Raw genomic sequence first — 20,026 nt, forward strand, 5'->3', positions numbered from 1 at the left:
TTCTAATTAAAAAACATTATGTTTTACCTAGTTATACTTTTTAAAAATGTCACTTATGGCAAACACATTTAATTGATCCCTTATGGACTAATAAATCTAAGTGAAGATTTTTTTAGATCATTACATATTAAAAATCAAACATAACTTGTTATATAAGCAGACTATATTTTAGACACTTTTATAATTTATAAAATCACTATGTTGATAAATTTCACCTTAAAAAGATAAGTAACACCCCAAGACAAATAAAATAAAATATTATTTTGTGAATTTAGCTGATTATTTAAATAATTAGATATTTGATTTTATGAAACACTTTTCAATATGCATAAAGTAGGAAAGTATGGATCTGTGTATCTTTCACACTTTCAGATGGCAAGAAAATAATTGACTTTTAAAAATTTCTAAATTATATAGTCTTTAGATTTAGATAATATTCAATATAATTATATAAACATATATGCATGCACATACATAATAGCATCCCTTTGTGTGTGATATTATCATAATTCTTTCCTACTATTGCAGATAAAAATCTGAACCAAAAAGAAATGTGTCTGAGCATTGTAGATGTGGTCTTGCAAACAAAATCAGCACATTGGAATTAAAAAGAGACACAATATATATTTTTATATTTGCACAGTGAATTTTGATTAAGTGTTGATTATGTTGAAATTCTTAATAACACTACAAACTAGCCTAAATAGGTTAAGTGTCATTTAATTATAAAGATAGCTAGTGAGTGTGGAATTCATGTTAATGATTCAGGAAAATAAAAAAGTTTTTAAATGCTTTCTATGTACCAGGAATATTCTGGGATTATAGCAATAAGTGGAAGCAGATTAAGATTTTTTTCTAATAGAAACTGTAATCTAATAAATATAAGTTCCCAATATTCTCCATTTAAGGTTAAAGGCAAGTACAGCTACTTGTTTGTCGAAAAATGTTAGGCTACTGTGTGCCTTCAATTCTGGCTTTCCTGGAGAGCATGGCTTTACATTCATATGCTAATTAAATTCTTTATGTTTTCAATATAAAAAAAAAGTGTTTCTCCTTGTTTGTCAACTATTGTTAAAATAAGTACAAATATATGCTTTATTCATATAAGATTCACAAAATACCTTTCTTTCTTATACACATTATCTGGACCCTCTCTAAAATCTGTGTCACCAAATGAAGAAAGCACATCCTCCTCTATCCTTTGTTTTAACTAATAGTTATTCATTTTAAAAATTAAAATTTAAGTCAAGACAGACATATCATGAAGGAGAATGCTAAATCCACATTACTATGTAAAATATAACATAATACCTCGTCACTGTTAATTTAAACAGCATGCTTTCATGAAACTAAACTCAAAGGATGATCTCTGAAGTCTGTTAAGTCGCAAGAATGCTTGCACAGTTTCCATCCGTGTTTCGTCTGCCAACTATAACAGAAATTTCTATACATAACATATATATTTTAAATTACTAACATATAATAACATATAAATTCAAATCAGAGAAACATGTAAGGTTGACAGGTTAATTAGTCTTGTGTGAAAGATGATAATTATTTCTTATTTAATTTCAAATTTCTGGCCATTTAGTCTCCTCAAAATCAATCATGAATTTTAGTTGATTTTGAATAAAAAAAGAAAGAAAGTGAGAAATAACTATGGTTATTAAAGTTTGAATAAAAAAATGAAGGAGAATTATATTTGTAAGCTTAGTGCGCATATTGAAACAAGCTGAAAAAAAAAAAATTGTTGCTTTTCTCCTGGGATGCATAATAGATTCAAAAAACAAACTCTATCAACAGACAAGAAACTATTCTCTGTGGAACATCATTTTAAAGAGATTAAAATTTAAATTTTAAAAAGGAATGTTTAAATAACACAAAGAAAACATTAACTTTCATATCTGTTACACATTACATGATGGAAATTCTAATAAAGGTATTAATTGATCATCAGTAGTACAAAATTAGAGAAAAAATTGCTTTTAACAGTGTTCTATGAAGCCTATGCACTGCAAAGAAAATTTAAACTTAATGTATCTAAGATTCAGGATAGATTTTAAGAATCTATTTAATTGTTTCATTTGTAACCTTTAGTCTGACTTTTGTCAATAAGGGTCCTCATATATCTAAAGAAATACTTTCAAGGGTAGTAAATGAACCCAGTAGCGATTATTGATAGGGTACTATTTCTTAACTAATAATCCCCTCACCTTGTCCGTCCTAAAATATTAAAATAAAACTAAGTTCATTAATCAACATTTTCCCCAAAACATGCTTCTATAAAAATGTTCATTTTATCAAGAAGAGTGAATGTGTCTAAGGATTCTTCTGAAGTGTTACATTATTAGTATTGAATCTTCCCTCTTTACTAATGATACTTCAAGAATAATATAACAACAAAAAAGTGATTAATTTTGATGGCACCACACCATTTAATTTTCAGCATTCAGTATTAATTTATGATTGAAAATGATCATGTTCCCATTGACCTTTGGGATGACTGAAGTAATCCTCCATTATGTATTAAATGAGGCAATGATACCACCAAGCCAAATAAAATGACTTAATATATTTTATGACTTTTGTTTTTAGTGGATTGTATTTTTTTTCCAAAGGAAAAAAATGGTATGAGATTATTTACAAATATACATACACCCATGGTTTTGTATCTGATTTTTGAATTACACAAAGACACAGAACAACAAATGGAAACAAGAATTATCCCTTGAAAACTATAGTTTGCTAGATAAATGCAATATCATCTGATTTGTTGGCAAATCCATAAAAGTGTTCAAAGCATTTGTGGCTGATCTACTTCTATCAATGTTCATCTCCACTTCTTGACATATTGGTTAATTCTCATCTTTTCCAACTGCCTTTTTACTACTTCTTAACTTCACCAGTCTTATTCATCCTTAGAGCCTTTGAATTTGTTATTCCTGTCTATAATACGAATTTCATAGTTATATATGTGCCTCATATCTTCAGTCTTTGTACAGGGATTTACTTAAATCTGATCTTTTCAAAGAAACAATTTAACTAAAATAGCACCCACTGCCTCCCTACCTGTCCAATGCTCCCTGTTGTCTCCTGCTCTGCTTTACATTTTCTCTGTGGTTACTGATCTCAGTCTGTATGTGGGAGGTGATTTTGCCTGTTTTCTTCGCTGAAGCATCTCCAATAAAGCCTCACAGAACTGAGAGTTAGGAAATACCAGTAACTGTATCTTGAGGAAATGGCTAAATAAATGAATGTTTCAACAAATGAGTGAGCAATTGAAATAAAAACAATAGTTATTCTCTTGACATTTGGTAGAAGTTGTTCTATTATAATAGGGAAGAGAAAATTGCAAGCAAGTGGTGTGCTTCACTTACTTTCTATTGCAGTCACTTTCCTGTAAAGTTGAAGACATGGAAACTTGGGGGTGGGTAATTTTAACAATATCTTTTAGATGGTAGCTATTCCTTTCTTATCCAAAACTATCTCAAGAAGTAACCTTTTCAACTGCACACCAATTTGAGGTTCAAATCACTGTTTCAGTATATTTGTGAATTTTCCAAAGAAAATAATAAAAAGAAAAATGCCAAGAAGAGCAGCAAAAAGATTTTGAATGGTCTTGTGGTAGAAAGAGACATTTCCAAAATGTCTTGAGTTAAATAAGGAAAGTTTAGTGCTAAGCAGCCCAGCACTCAAGACTGAGGGAAAAAAAAAAAAAGTACTCTAATAGCAAAATGCAGGATATGAAAAATAAAACCAAAGACTGATTCCAAAAAAGTAAACAATAACTAAAAACCTTGCTTCTGGTCACCAATAACATGTAATTTTGGTGGATTAAAATATACCATAAAAATAAAGTAACATATTAATGTATATCTACATCTATTTAATAAACCCATTCACAGAGAGTACTGCCATGTTACAGTCTACAATTCCAAAAATTTTCCTTAAATATAATTAAGAGATTCATTTTTATTTCTTCTAAGAAATAATTATGCACTATATGCTTAAACTGCACCATCTAATAGGAATCTAAAATAAATGCTAGCTTTAATACATAATCTAAAGTTTTATGAAGTAGTTACAGATGAAATGATATGATGTACTTTTATATTCCTTATTCCAAATAGTATACTTAAATTTAATTGAATTACCTTAGCAGTTCCACCTAGGAATATTTGGCACTTAAACATCTGTTTTGAAAATTGAAGGTGTTTAAAAAAGTAGAAGGTGTTTTAAATCAACAAAGTGTTTCAAATCATTTTGGAATTTCTATTTTCTTCCTATGATTGCGAGAACCTTTACACTGTTGATTACTGCACTGCAAAGGTGAGGGTCATGACCAATTTCAGAGTTTCTGTTTCCTAACAAAGAACAAAGCTCGCAGACCAATTGCCTGAGTAACACCCATCAGTAATCTTGTAGCTGATATTTGTGAGGAACAGAAGTAGTGATAGAACTGTATATGGCTAAGGAAAATTTTGAAAAGATAAGTCTTACAGGGCAGGGAAAGGTGCAAAGTCAAGCTTCCAGAGAGTGTACTTGAGGAAGACCAGATGGACATACAATGCTTAGAATGTTTGTGTTCAGAGAAAACCCCCAGGAGCATTCTAAAGCCTGAAGTTGACTTTCAGTGCTTTCTGCACCACCAAGTTCCTTGGTGATTTCCATCAGAGATTCACTCCTTACACAACCTCCAAAAATCACATAATCTAAATATAAACATTGAGCTGGATGTGCAAAAGCGGAAAGGGAATTCTTCTCAGTCCCTTCTCATAAAAATGCAACCCTGTGGATGCTCCTTTCTCCCTCTACAATAATCTCTGCCTTTTATTTATACTGTTCTAATTCACTTCTTCCATCTCTGTTGCCTGGATTATTTCCCCAAAACTGGTGACTGTGGGCTACCTGAGGCACACACATATGTTTTCTTTAGCTTAAAAAAAAGAAAAGAAAAGAAAAATTTACATTAGAATGACATATTTTTAATATGAAGAATTTTAATATGAAGAATAGTGGGGAAAAAAAACCTTAGAGAATTTGCCTTCCTACCAGGTTAAAAGTGGATAGAAACTTCCTTCCTTATACAACAAAGTCCATTTTTTTTGCTTGCTATGACCCACGTTTCAGCTACTTATGTAAATAAAATCAATAATAGCTTTAGTCATTTGCCTTAAGGACCTGCTATTTAAAATCTGCATTTATAGAAAAATTGCCCATTATAATAGCATCATTTGGGATAAAGTTTATGTTTGTGTGACATGATTTAACTTTATATAATCAAGCTTATTTCTTTTAAACATAGATTAAAATAAGTGTTTGAAATGAAAAGGAAAAAAATAAAATTTGAATCTTTTTCCTTAAATGTGATGTTTATTTCCTGAGAAACCGAGAATTCCTTGCCACATATTTCATCATATTTAATAACATTAGCATCCTGAAGTTTAAACAGTAATTGAGGTGTCACTAACTTCTACAGTTAGTTTGCTGGTTAGTTTTCCCTAGTTTGCTGGTCTTTCTGACTTCTGTCTGCTTCGCATACTTCTTTTCCTTGTTTTATTGTCCTTCCCTTATCTCCAGCTATCCCACCCCATACTTAGTGCTATTTAGTTAATGAGCAAGAAAAGGCATATGACATGATGAAATTTCTATAAAATTGTACATAATTTGAGGATATAAATATCAACCTATTTTCTTAATTCTTATAAACTTTTCTGTTTATTTCTTTTTGCTACACATTCCCAAGGTTTGTAGCTGCTGACATTTTAGGAAATGATCCATTGGCACAAATAAAAAAAGCAGAACGCATTATTGCAGATGTAGCTTCACCAAAAATGACCAGAGTCAAATTGTTTTCTATTAAAACAGTTATAAGAAGATTAAAATACCCAAGAAAATGGACATGAATACTTCTTCAGGACTTATGAAAAACCTCTATTTCTTCATCACTGTGTACAGCTTTTACTGTCAATAACTCAGAATGACTTAATGAGTTGGAAAAGGAAATGCAGTAATGATAATAAATGAGTTTGAAATCATAACCTTGGCGCTACGCAACCTCTACAAGCAATTTAGCCAGAGGATAACTAATGTTTTATAAAAATATTTAATTTTTCTGTAGTTAAAATTAAATTAGTATACTAAAAATTATACAACAAAAGGAAATATTTTTCCTATTTATCCAGAAAAATAGAACTACCATATTTTGCTAAAGGTCTTTGGCTTGATGTCAACATTTACAATTCCATGTAACCCCGTAAATATATTAGACTTGTTTTACTATCTTATAAGATGATGCTGTCATTGCTAATTAGTTGAAATCTTTATAAAACTACTTTTCTCATGAAAATCATTCATTTTCATTAGTCAATAATTTGTTATACAAAATTATATTTTCTTCTATTCATTTAAACTTGCCTTCTACTTTTGCTGTATTCTGGAGGTAATGATCTTTTGCTCAAAGATAATTCTGGGATTTGATAATGAATACTATCAAATAAAGAGACAAAGTCTGTTTACCTTCACTATAATGCAATCATGCAAAACAGCAGTGAGACAAAAATATATACAAGAGAAACTGCTTAAAAACAGAACTATCTCTTACAAGGACATTTGCACTACAACCCTCTTTTTCTCAGCAAAAAGTTTATGCATCTTTAAAAGCTTGATTTCTATAATCAGTATACTATTCTTATTTTATTTAAATGTGGAAATTATATAGCAAAACTGACTTTATGTACCTTTTTGAAATAACCAAAGTAACTATCACAGAACTAAGGGAGAAACAGAGAAGGGATGATAATGAAAGTCAGAAATGTCTCATACAAGTATCTTCCTTGTCACACATTGAAAGAAAGAAGAACAAAGGCCAGGTCCAGTAAGGATTTTAATATTTATTATTAGTTATTCAAAACATTACAAAGCTCTTCACATATCATATTTCATACATTTGATTCAAGCAGATTGTGAACTCCCATTTTTACCCTGTATACATATTGCAGAATCACATCGGTTACACATCCACTTTTTTACATACTGTCATACTAGTGTCTGCTGTATTCTACTGCCTTTCCTATCCCCTACTATCCCCCCTCTCCTCCCCTCCCCTCCCATCTTCTCTCTCTACCCCATCTACTGTAATTCATTTCTCTCTCTTGTTTTTTTGTCCCCTTTCACCTCACTTCCTCTTATATGTAATTTTGTATAACAATGAGGGTCTCCTTCCTTTACCATGCAATTTCCCTTCTATCTCTCTTTCCCTCCCCCTTCTTGTCCCTGTTTAAGGTTGATCTTCTTCTCAAGTTCTTTCCCCCTATTCTGTTCTTAGTTGCTCTCCTTATATCAAAGATTTTTTAATATTTAATAATATCTTTCCAAAACCTACTGAAGTATCTTTTAATCCCCTATGAATTCCTAGATTTACAACATCTTGGTAACATTTTGCTTTCCCCAACACTGTCGCCCAGGCTGCCTGCTCTCTGAATCTTGTTTCCTCAGTTCCTTTTCTTCTTAATATCCTGCTGTTTCTCATTGAGGTTTTAGTTGTGTCATATCTCTGACTTTTGAGCTGTGAATAAAGAATCCATACTTCTTTCACTATGCTTTTCTTCCAAAAATTTCTGGTAGTTTTAATCTTTCAGGAGAACTTAGGAGAAGAATAAAGATAAGCCCTTCAAAAATGGAGGCTTATAAATACCTAGTGCCAAAAACTATTTTTCATATATACACCTTACTTAATATTTGGGAATTTTTACAAAGACTTGTTTTTTTATTCTGTTCATAAGTCCAAAGCCTCTTGTACGAGATGCATGTGAAATTTCCACTGCATCTTTGGATGTGCACATGGCAAGGTTTGTCTAACTTCTTGTTAATCTAATGGTTTTAAAATTGACAACCACAAAATAGAGAAAAATATCAACAAAACATTTTAAAAATTTTATCTTGTATTCTAGGCCTACTGATTTTGACAATGGAAAGAAAAGACCCTATAGGGCAACACCTAAATTTTCCCTAACACCATAATTGTTTCAAATAGATGAACAACCTTCATGCCCAGGTCCCTTCTCTTCTAACCACATACTTAGGCAAGAGAAACTTCAGGAACAGAGTGACTGGATACATTTAGTGTTCCTTAATAGGACTTCCTCCATCTTTCTGAGGCAAGTGTGTCTTTGACTCTGTAACTCAATCATATTCCAACTGTGGAATATGTGTCCTAATGATTAATCATAACTTCATTAGTCAGCTGTGATACCCTTTCCTTTGAAGATGTTGCTTCAAAATTATAGAGACATCTCAGTATCATCTTTTATTTCCCAAATGTACATAAAATGACACAGGCTGTTTAGCATCAGACAGCAATAAAGTTAGCCAATGACAAGTTGATTCACAATGAATTTACCAGTTTTGCTTAATATAGCATTTGCTATACCATTTTTTTTTTTTTTTGGAACCAGGAATTGAACTCAGGAGTACTCAATCACTGAGCCAAAACCCCAGCCCTATTTTGTATTTTATTTAGAGACAGGGTCTCACTGAGTTGCTTAGTACCCTCGCAGTTGCTAGAGTTGGCTTTGAACTCACAATTGTCCTGTCTTAGCCTCCAGAGCTGCTGGGGAATTATAGGTGTATGCCACTGCGCCTAGCTGACTTTCTTTTAAGAAGCCCCAAACCCTTAAAAATGAGAGTTCATCTTACTGGCAAAATAGGATACACAAGTATTTTATTCTTACCAATTAAAAGATGCAGGAAAGGAGAAAATTAAGAAAATTTAAGAGCACGGTTTTAAATAATCTTATTATTGGGAAGTTTTTTGGATTGCCTAAAGAAAAATAAATATCAAAACTTTTCCATGAATTGTTTCCCTTAGACTTTTAAGACAAGAATGATTACATACTACATTGAATTTTCTGGCAGGAGTTTTACCATATTTTTAAAACCTTAATGTAAAAGAATAAAACAAAACATTTATTCTGTAGGTCGATATTTATATTACTTGTGATAGCACTCCAACAACTTTGGCAGCATTCTGAGTAGTTGGCAGTTTCTACAAAATATGCCAAGTAGGGAGTACAACATTACTACGCTGTATCATGTCACATTTTTCCAAAACACAAATATTGAACTTATCGCCACATGTTCTTGTACAGAACTGCTATGGCAACATCTTTGTAGCACTCCCAAGCTCCTTTGAAAAGTAGTAATATAATCAGTGCAAAAGAAGGTAAAACTTCATCATTACTGTGGCTATAATTACCTGGTTGGCAAAATTCTGTACAGAATCACATATTAAAACAAAATTTATTTAGTAAAATAAATGTCTTATTTCAGCTCAGCTTTTATGTTTGCAGGAATTATCTATTAAAAATGTACATAGATCATTTATCATATTTATAGGCTTTTTATTCTTTGGTTGCAAATTTAAGCTTTCATTGTAGAACATTTAGAAAATGTAGGCTACTTTGGAATAAAAATAGGTAATCATAAATGAAATTTAATTCAACATGTGAGAAAGAATATTTTCCAATTATAGTATTTTCTTGTATTTTGGGCAAATGCTTTTAGGATTCATTTCCAACTTACTTAAATGAGTTATGATAACTGTAAGTTCATATGCTTTAATTATCAATATGGATATTTAAAAATAGAATAATTGTCTTTGTGTGATTTTTTAAATAAGAAAAAATTGGGGGTAGATATATAAATTCACTTAAATGGAAGATAGCAATAGTGAAGACATTTTGAATGATTACAAAGAATGTTCAAAAACATAAATTTGTGACAATTCTTCAAATGAGTAATATAAATCTGTGATGAAGTGAACTATTGAAGGTATTATATATATATATCATAAAATTTTTCTAAGTGTGTAAAGGCTAAATTACAGGAAAATCTCACTTTCTAATAAACCACTTCAATTTAATTTCCTTTTAAAAATGTTAATCTGGAAGAACACTTTTTAAAGTAGAGAAGAAGCATAAATCAAAAAACCCAATGGAAGGTCCACCACAGAATCAGCAGACAAAATGAGCCTCAGACCTCATTCACACAGAGAATAGTTTGAAATAGCAGAGCCCCACAGATATCCATTTTCCTTCTACCTAATAAAGGAGAGAACTTTATTCATACATGAAAGTTCAAAGATGCAATGAAAATGCTACAAAAAATCTTGAATATTTATTTTTATTTTGATAAGAAAAATTATCCTTGAAGTTTTAGATATGTTCGATCTTAGTTGTTAATTACTGTAGACTACAGATGAAAATTCAGATGTTCTCAGGTTTCAACTTTTGTCATGTTCACTTCTTCAAGCAAGTTTAGTCACCCCTTCACTGATTATATCACTATGTCTAATTAGGTTTGAATATTAGTCTTCACCAGATTTCAGACAATTTAAGTTTGTAGTATAAGGCTCACCTGTGGATCACTTTTAAGGAATATATTGTGTTTCAGTTAGAGAAGTATATGCATGATTGTCAACTCTACATATTGATAAAGAAATATCTCAGCCCATAGGTATGTGCATTCTTGTGCTGACTCAGAATCACCTCCTCTCAAGCAGAACTAAACACTTGAGTTCACTGAAAGAAGCCCTCAAATAAAGCACTTCCAGCAATGGCATAATTTAAATGCATACTATAGACAAATTAGAAGGGAATTATTTATTAATTTGGATTTGGATTTAACATCTCATATGATATCAAATCAGGAGTTGAATTTTGATAAACACTTCTTAGATAAGACAATGATAGAACAACTCACTCACCATTCCGGCTCTCTTCATCAATAGCAACTATGGTGGCTGGTGGTCCTCCCCTAGCTAGTTTGCAATCTAAAGAGAGAGAATGATCAAAGGTAAGAATAACAACTCTGGGAGAACTCACTCCAAGATCAAATACATTGAGATATACATTGATATTTCCAAAGACAAATCATACAACACAATTAACATGTATCATTATTTAAAATATTTTATTATTTAAAAAATATTTCCTAAGAACCACAGATTCCTTACCACATCATGACATAGTCACTTTGTACACCAAAAAACTATTCAAATCTTACTGAGACAACACCAGCAGAGATCACTGGAGAGAAGTCCTTCAGGACAGAGATAATGAGATGATAATTTAACCCAAAGAAATAACATAAAGGAATGATTAACAAGGATAAATGGTAATTAAAGCTTCACAACAGAAACAAACATAATTGGACTTTAATTGTGATAAAGGGTCTAATTAAAGAGAGTGAATAGAATTTTAATAATGTTCTAAAAAGAATAAAACAAAGACAGACAAGCAATGCTCATGAGGTTGTTTGGGGTTTTTATTTTTGTCATCTTACCCTCATATTGCCAGTCTGCAGTCAAAAGTATAGAGTCATCAATGGAAGCAGATCAGAAAAATGGAAGAAAGAAAGGAAGAAAGAATATATGTATATATTTAGCAAGAGTTTCACGATATAAAAACCACTATATAATAACAGATACATTGCCTAATGATTCATGGAAATGGAAGATATAAAATCTATCAGATGTTATAATTCTGATAATAATAACACATTAACTTGATAATATACATAATTAGCATTGTAGAAACTATTATAGACTTTAAAATATCATAAAACATTGTAATTTTTTATAAAAATACAAATTACTTGTGCACAGTCTATTACCTGCAATGTTGAAAAAACTTTCTGTGTATTGCATATCAATTCAGTAGTGGTAACTAATTCATAATTTCAAACACTGCTAATACCTTGCTGGGTATCACATGGTATGAACATAAAATTAGTATCATGTGCTATAATAAGATGGCAGTTACAATGTGAAAGATTTGCCTGAAAGATGTCAAATGTACATATCTGAGACAAAAAACATTCTTTTAGGAGATACAAAGTCAGGGTGATAGAGCTGTGTCATATATATTTGACATACTGACATATGTATGTGTAAGTATTTGACATATTCCTGTACAAATATCAGATTAACTTTGCATAAAGACATCCAACTTTATGTTTTTGAAATATGATTTCAAGATTTATTTACTAATTTTTTTCCATTTTATGAATATGTGTATGAATAACGAGGTCTTTAGCAAGCACTGTTCTGCATTGTAAGGTGTGAATGCTCTCACATGAATCAAAGAAGCTGAGAGGTGTATGATTTTTCTCTCATCATCCTTGTCAGTATTCTGGGAGTTTGAAATCACAGTGCTTTTAGACCTATGATAACCCATGCTCATCCCACTTCCTCCTGTCTAACCCAGGTGTCCTAACATTCAGCTCCTCATGTTTGTCACCTGTACTCTTGCAATGCTTTTATCACTACTCTCCCAGCAGCTTTATTCTCATCCCCAATCAAAGCTAAGTTATGACACAGAACATCTTATATGCTTCCTTTGGAATAAGGAGAACACTTCTTTGAACAACATAAGAAAATATCCATCAAGGGTTCATAGGATGAAAGCTTGGTCCTTAGTGTGGAAATGTTGGGAGGCAGTACAACTGTTAAAATGTGGAGCCTAGAGGGAGGTTTTGGGTCACAGAGGGTGTTTCCCTCAGAAGGGATTAATGTTGTTCTCTTGGGACCCTGGTTCATTCCCATAAAATTAAGTTAATATAGAAGATCAAAGTCTAGTCCTAAAACCCCTAAATCTCTCTCTCTCTCTCTCTCTCTCTCTCTCTCTCTCTCTCTCTCTCACACACACACACACACACACACACACACAAATCCCTGTCATCGCAATGTTATCTGTGACCAGGAGGCCCTTATTTGAGGCCAAACAGATGTAGTTATCCAATCTTGAGTTTACAGCCTTAATCTGTGAGTTAAAAAATACCTCTTTATTTGATTCATTTCCAGTTTCAAGAATTTTGTTATAGCAACATAAAAAGACATATACGAGCCCAAACATCTTTTACTTAGAATTAAGCAGCTTGCCTTTCTATCACATGAAAACACTTATTCTAGTTTCATCATAACTTTTAATTATAGGAACATTTTGTTACTTAGTTTTGTTTTTGCCTGTATTTCGCCTGTATCTCTGCTTAACAGATGTTTCCTTCCCTTTAGAATTACAAATTTCACCTATTCCATATCTCTGACTCATAATTATCTTTTATTCCCATGTTCTCATAAGTTATATTTGTTTCATTTTCCTTCCTTTATATATTCAAAATTTAATCAAACTTATTAGTTAATTGCTATGTACTAGTATATAGATTATTACCATATATTGCATCGAAATTAAAAGAAAAAAGTAATCAACAGATCTTTTTTTCAAGGATTTTAGGTGGGAGTGGTAGAGACCAGAAGAAATACATAAACACCCACACAGGTATGTAGAATGTTGTATATGTGAAGTCAGTTCTTTAATAAATTTTCTAATAACATATGACTGAAAAAAATAGATAATGCATGTAGAGAGAAGGAATAGGAGAGCAAGAAGGTGGAGGCAATTTGTGAAAGATATAAAAGATAAAACCTGATCAGTTCTAAAAGAAGATATTCAACTACCAACTCTCTCATCTGTTGCATGGTGGACAATAGGTATTTTTCAAGATCATTCCCCCATAAATACATAGTCCCTACCTTAGTTAAGGTCATTATAGCTACAGAGAGTAGAAAAGAATATATTTTAGTAAATATCAGTAGAGGAATAGATATTTAAACATAAAAATTACTTTATGTGTAGGTAGCCTGAAGGGAAAGGGAAAAACTGGTGAGTGAGTTGAATATTTACAAGTTTTTCACCAATTTGTAACTATTATCTTTAAGGGTAAACTTTCTTTATATGGATAAGCGAAATGATACTGGCCAAATCCCAGCTCTGCCTAATTCTCCCACTCTTTCCATTCTCATAGTTCACTCTCCATCTTACCAACACAAATTTATATTTTACATATGCCAAAGTATGTTTTTCTTCTCATTTTTTTCCTAGCTAATTTTACTCCTCTCTCAAGAAACAGCCAAGGTATCACTATTAGTAGAAAACTTTCTATGCTGCCATTCTGGATAAAATGCTTCTTCTCCATATTCCTGAAATACATGTTGTTTTCCACCAGATAAATTACAACACTCTCTCTCACGTAGGTTCATTAAAACCTAGTATGTGTCACATTCATCCAGTAACTCTAAAAATCTGATAAGGGTTCATCCTGAAAGAATATTTGCTGAATTTTTCTGAACTGGGTCTGCCCTGCCCATTGAACCTCCTTCAGTGAGAGCAGTCCATAAGTCTCTATCTTCATTTTCTCTTGCTAGCAGAAACTGCCCAGGAGTAAGACTCTACTATATTTCCTCAAAGTCAGATCCTTTTAGATAACTCCCACTAAGTTTGATTATTCTTGCAATTTCCAGATGCCCCCAATAAGATGTTATCATATATAGAAGGTCAACAGATACTTTAGATTTTGCTGGCTTCCGGATCAGTGTGTGTATATGTATATGTATGTGTATGTGTGTGTGTGTATATGTATGTATGTGTATGTATCTATATAGATATGTATATATCTTCATATATAAATAGAGAGAAATATATTAAAATAAAGATATAAATATACAAAATATCAATATATAATATATATTGATGTATACAAATACATATATAAGCATATATTTATATGTATATTAATGTAAATATATTTACCTTTTTTAGATTCACAACACTAATGAAGAGAGATTGATTAGACACATGGACCTAATCTGTTAATAAGCTTATTCATAACAGCCAAAGTGTTTGTTTTTAAATGTTGCATTAATGAAAGGATAATTAGTTAGTTTTGATATGTACCAAACATTTTAATAACAATAAGCATATTGAGAATTATCTTGAACAGAAAATAATTTTGAATGGAATAGCTAAAATGTATCATAAATGTAAAACGTCATAATCAAGATCAGAGTGAGGACTAAAAAGCAATTTGGAGGATTGAATCCTGTTCTTTATAGTCTATGAATAATCTGTCTGCCACAGGGAGACAGTTTAGCTGCTGACCCTGTATCTTGGAAATGGTCTTTTGTAATCTATTTAATTTCACCCTTGACTGTTCTGGTTAAGTCACAAAATCATTGTTTTTCATGCCTAAAATTTCTAATCTCTTAGGCCTCTATCTGTTTCTAATATCCAATTTGTCAAGAAGTGTAGGATATAAATACTAATACCTGAATGCTCAGTGTGACTGATTTATGCAAATGTGTCATCAAGCTAAAAATAAGCTATATATTTTAAAAAAATCTTACACAACTGGATGGATTTAAAACCCAAAAAGTTATACTAAAAACATGTAAAGACTTATTTTAAAGATACCAAACCTATGATATTGCCTAAGACCATGGTAGTGATAGATTAGACAAAAGCAATAATCCACAACTGTCAAATATTCTCCCTTACCAAAAAAGGGTGCATTCAGGAATTATAATCCTAATCTCAAAACTGCATTTTATGACCAATCGATGTTTTTGCAAAAAACTTCAACACTTCTTACTCCAAGGAAATAGAAAGTTACCTTTGACCCTGTTCATTTCCTATTTTTTCTATATCATATTCATCACTAAGTCTTGAATTTAATTCCTGAAGAAAAACTGCTCCTGGATACTACTGCCTTCAATCTCCAGTAGCACCAAGATCACCTAATCTCTTAGATCACCTACTAGGTTTTCCTAATTGTCTTAAAAGAAATCTTGTCCCAGTGTTTCGTGATTTTTGATAAGTACATGCTTGCTTACTTTTTAATTATTTACCATCTCTTTTAGGTTAAAAACTAAAATATTTTATGGCCCACCACCCACTGCATAATATAATTTTAGAACAAAAGTTAAAAAATATTTTACATGGTATACAGGGTTCTCTCCTTCCTTTACCATCTAACTTACTTCCATGCTCCATTTTGCTTCCACCATTTCCAATAGATACTTCTGTTATTTCATTGCTTTATTTTCCATCCTGAATCACCTCAACATTCTCCAATATTGCATTTATTTCTCATTCCTAATCTTTAAGACAAATCTGTCTTTCATTTACCCATTCTAGTCCCCAGACTAGATAAGTTTCCCTAATATGTACTCTCATAACTCTCTGCCCTATGGAATCAATTTAAGATTATCTGATTTCTAAAGATAGAAAACTCAGTATCAACCCAGACTTTGTTTCTACTCCTCATGCCTATGTCCTTTCAGTGCATTTCATGACATATAATTGAATACTAGCAACTATTTGTTAAATCAAGAGTGAATGAAGCCTGCCACAATGACACATGCCTGAAATCCCAGAGATTTGGGAGGCTGAGACAGGAGGATCCTCAGTTCAAAGCCAGCCTCAACAACAGCAAGGTGCTAAGCAACTCAGTGAGACTCTGTCTCTAAATAAAATACAAATAGGGCTGGGGATAAGGCTCTGTGGTTGAGTGCCCCTGAGTTCAATACCCATAGCCCCCCCCAAAAAAAATGAGTGTCTTCAATCAAATTTATAATGATAAAAATACTTCTCAAATTTATAATGATCAAAATTTTGACATACTCTATAATTTAATTTTCCATTGTTTTTATTTTTTATTATTTAAAATGTCCTCAAGTAGAAATAATGGGGGAAAAATGGGAAACAAACTTGCTGTGTAAAAGTAGAACCATGAGTGCTTTGTTAGCAAACAGAAAAGTCTTCCTTTAAATTAAAGAAAAGTATGGCAAATTCTGCAGAAAGTGGAATGATTTGGAACTTTTTATGACAGATGATAGAGAACTCACAATAATAGAAAAGTAATGAGAAGAGAAAGAGGGAGAAAATGTTCACTTCCTCCAATTTTCTATAGTTTATATTGGAATTCACACTCTGGGGAGCCTATGGCATGAGCTGAAGAAATGCTATGGAGAAAATTTGCTTAAATATCCTAAAAATAGCAAAATGTATTATAAGTGATAGCATATTCCATTAAATTGTAACTAAAATAAATAAAACTCAACGTCCTCACATACTAAAGATTGTTTGATATTATTGGTCAAAAAACTCTTTGTCTCCTTGTAATTTCTATTCATCTGTTTTCTCACCAGCTGCCTATAATTGAAAATGGATTGTTCCAGCACCTAGAAAATTACTTGATTTAGAATTATTCTATATTTGTCAAATTAGGGAATTTCCTCCTCTGTGGCAAATGAATAAAACAAATAACTCATCAAATCCTTGGTCTTTGCATAGCTGTTTCATAAAGGAATTAATTCCTAAGTGTAGTGTAGTGGTTAAGAACTAGTGATTTGAAATTTGGAAGTATAAGCTCAAATTCTAAAATTGGCTTTTAATAGTTTCATAATATTGGACAAATTACTAACATATTGTACTCCATTTGTATAAGTAAGAATGATAGTAAGCAAAACTATCCCATTTATGCTTTTATAATAAGGATGAAAAGAGATAATCTCCAGTAATTTCTGAGCATTGTGCCTAACAAAATGTCTAGGCATAATTGTTATACCTTTACATCTTTATAGTATAATTATTTTAAGAAATAAAATTGGTAAGCCTTTCTACCTTTTTTTTTCTTGATCCAAGAACAGATAGAACAGATTCTCTAAATATTCACGGAGGGCTGATCTTTTTATGTATGGGATGGTAGAGTACATTCTTATTAAGAATTAAAGGGATCACATGAAATGTCACTGATGATCTGTATGGAGAGAAATCTGAATACACTACCCCAGATTGAATTTATTAGAATAAAAGAAAACTCATTGACCTGAGGTTTAAAAAAAAAATAAAAAACATTAGAATGGGGCATTTACTGTCCCTGCTGGTCCCATTTTAGTCCTGCAAAGTGCTGGCTTTTGGTCCTATATAATCAAACAGAAAAATCAAGGACGAATCACAAATTATCTGGAATTTTTGTGTCTGTCAACTTTCCTCTCCTATCAGTTTGCAAATTCACTGTCATCTGATATCTCTTGCTCAGGCATTTGCAATTTTACACACACATGCCCACATACATTCACTAAATCAGTTGCTTAGTTCAAAGCAATCTGGCCTTTCACAAGCAATAAGTTCTCTTTAAATTTCATGCCACACAAACATTTAATTTTCAATTTGTGTCACAAGAAGCAGCAGAGGAACTGTTCACATTTTTTCCTGTTGATCTTTGATATATTCATTTCCAGGAAAAATACACACAGGAGTGGAATCTTAAGACAGGGACTCCTTGTTTTACATCTTGACTGTCTCACCCAAAAGAAAAGGAGTTTGATCTTGAAGTTTATAAGATCAAACTGCATGCAACAAAGACATGGAATTTAACTACACTGAAAGTAAAATGAACTGAGTAAACTAAAGGAAAGAAAAGAAAGTCATTCTCAATTTAAGATTGGGATATGCTACTGATGATTACTCTTTTCACATTAGCATTTATAGATTTAAAATTTTTCCACAGAGGAAACAAGGTATTTGTGATCCCTCGCTGCCACCATTAATTGGATTATGTGATGGGATTAAGGCATTCCAATAACATGATCTCCTCAGACCTACCAAAGTAATCAATGATTATTGCTCTACACCCTATGTTCCTCACTACATTTACTGTAGAGGCCATGGCTCACTCAGTATATACTTTAAAAAAATCTTATTTACTTCATTTTATTCTATTTTGGTCTATCAACAGCAGTAGACTGATAAACAGACAATAAAAAGTTGAAGGATCTAAGTAATAGAAAGAAAGTTTAGTCAGGGGCTGAAGTAAGAAAGCAGGATAGGAAGTACATTGTCAGGAGAAGGCTGACCAAGAAATCAAGTAAATATTTTCAGGTTGTTTTTGTTCACTAGGAATAAACATTACTACATTTTAATATTTTGTTATTTCATATAAATGCAATGTCAAAACGTGTAAATCCTCAAACTCCTATTCTAATCCTCTTATATATAATTCTGAAATATAATACTGTTTAAGTTGGAAGTTCTTTGTATTTTCCTTCCATTGATGGTTACAATTTTTCCTTATTTGCTGAAACTTCCAGAAAATAACCACGCTTACATTTGATGAGTCAAAAAAAAAAAAAAAAAAAAAAAGGATGGAATAACTGTTGGTCCAATGTCACCACCATCATCAGAAAAGACAACACAGTGTTGTGGCTTAAAACTCAACCTTCAGAGTCTGCTCATGTTCAATACTAGCCACATATAACCATTTCCTGGATCTTAGAATGTCTATTAAATCTGCCATAGCTCAGTTGCATTAATTGTAAAAATCATTTTGTTTTTCAGAGTAATGCTGGACTTTAAAAATGCTTACTAAGTTATTATTAGGGAAATTTTTATTCTAACCCTTGAGAAAGTGATACACAAATATCTTTTCATTTTAAAAACAGTGACATATATTTTTGAATATTTCAGTAGCAGTTTCTTATACTTACATTAAAAAAGCCATATTTTATTAGCTCATCAATTTAGGCTTGGAATAGTTCGCATTTTTATGTTCATTTAATGTACTAGAATAGTAACTTAATACATGTATTTTTATGGCCTCAGATTGTTCAGAATATGGAGGGATAACCAAATAATGCAAAATATCTTTTTTCTTATGTCATCAGAGCAATGTGCATGACTGAACTAAATAAATAACTTTTATAATAATCTAATATAAAATAGATGGCTTCTCCCTTCTAAAAGCTTATAACACTGTAGTTTTAGAATATCCCCCAAAGGTTCATGTGTGGAAGGCTTGGTCCCCAGCTAATGGCACTACTGGAAATTGGTGGGACCTTTACAAGGTGAGGCCTGTTAATTGAAGAAAGCAGGTCTTTGTGGGTTTTCAGCATTTACTATGTTCCCAGTCCCCTGCTCTTTTAAACTCTCTCTTTGGTTCCTGACTACCATGAGGTGAGCAGCTTTTCTCCTACATGTTTCCACTATGAGTTTCTGTCTACCCACAGCCTTTAGGATAGAGTGAACCAATCACAGACTGAAATCATGAACCGAATTAAATCTGTCATCCTTTGTATTATTTTCCTCTGGTATTTTGTCATAGAGATTAAAAAAAAAAAAAAAAAAAAAAA

The 20,026-nt window shown here is 31.8% G+C and overlaps 1 protein-coding gene across 16 annotated transcripts in view; it reads right to left on the bottom strand.

The window, feature by feature from the left end:
- The window catches only part of Pcdh15 (protocadherin related 15), a 702,462-nt gene that overhangs the window by 578,902 nt on the left and 103,534 nt on the right, over positions 1–20,026 (bottom strand). For 10 of the 16 annotated variants that reach the window (XM_076835193.1, XM_076835192.1, XM_076835191.1 and 7 more), the window contains exon 2: positions 10,766–10,831. The exons of 3 other annotated variants lie outside the window; for them this stretch is intronic. In XM_076835193.1, the coding sequence (XP_076691308.1) occupies positions 10,766–10,831 (66 nt within the window). Of the gene's footprint in view, positions 1–10,765; positions 10,832–11,343; positions 11,359–20,026 lie in introns of all 16 variants that reach the window. 3 more of the 16 variants (XM_076835195.1, XM_076835189.1, XM_076835182.1) reach the window with 1 other exon arrangement.

The sequence above is a fragment of the Callospermophilus lateralis genome, chromosome 15 (assembly GCF_048772815.1).
Source record: "Callospermophilus lateralis isolate mCalLat2 chromosome 15, mCalLat2.hap1, whole genome shotgun sequence".
NCBI lineage: Eukaryota > Metazoa > Chordata > Mammalia > Rodentia > Sciuridae > Callospermophilus > Callospermophilus lateralis.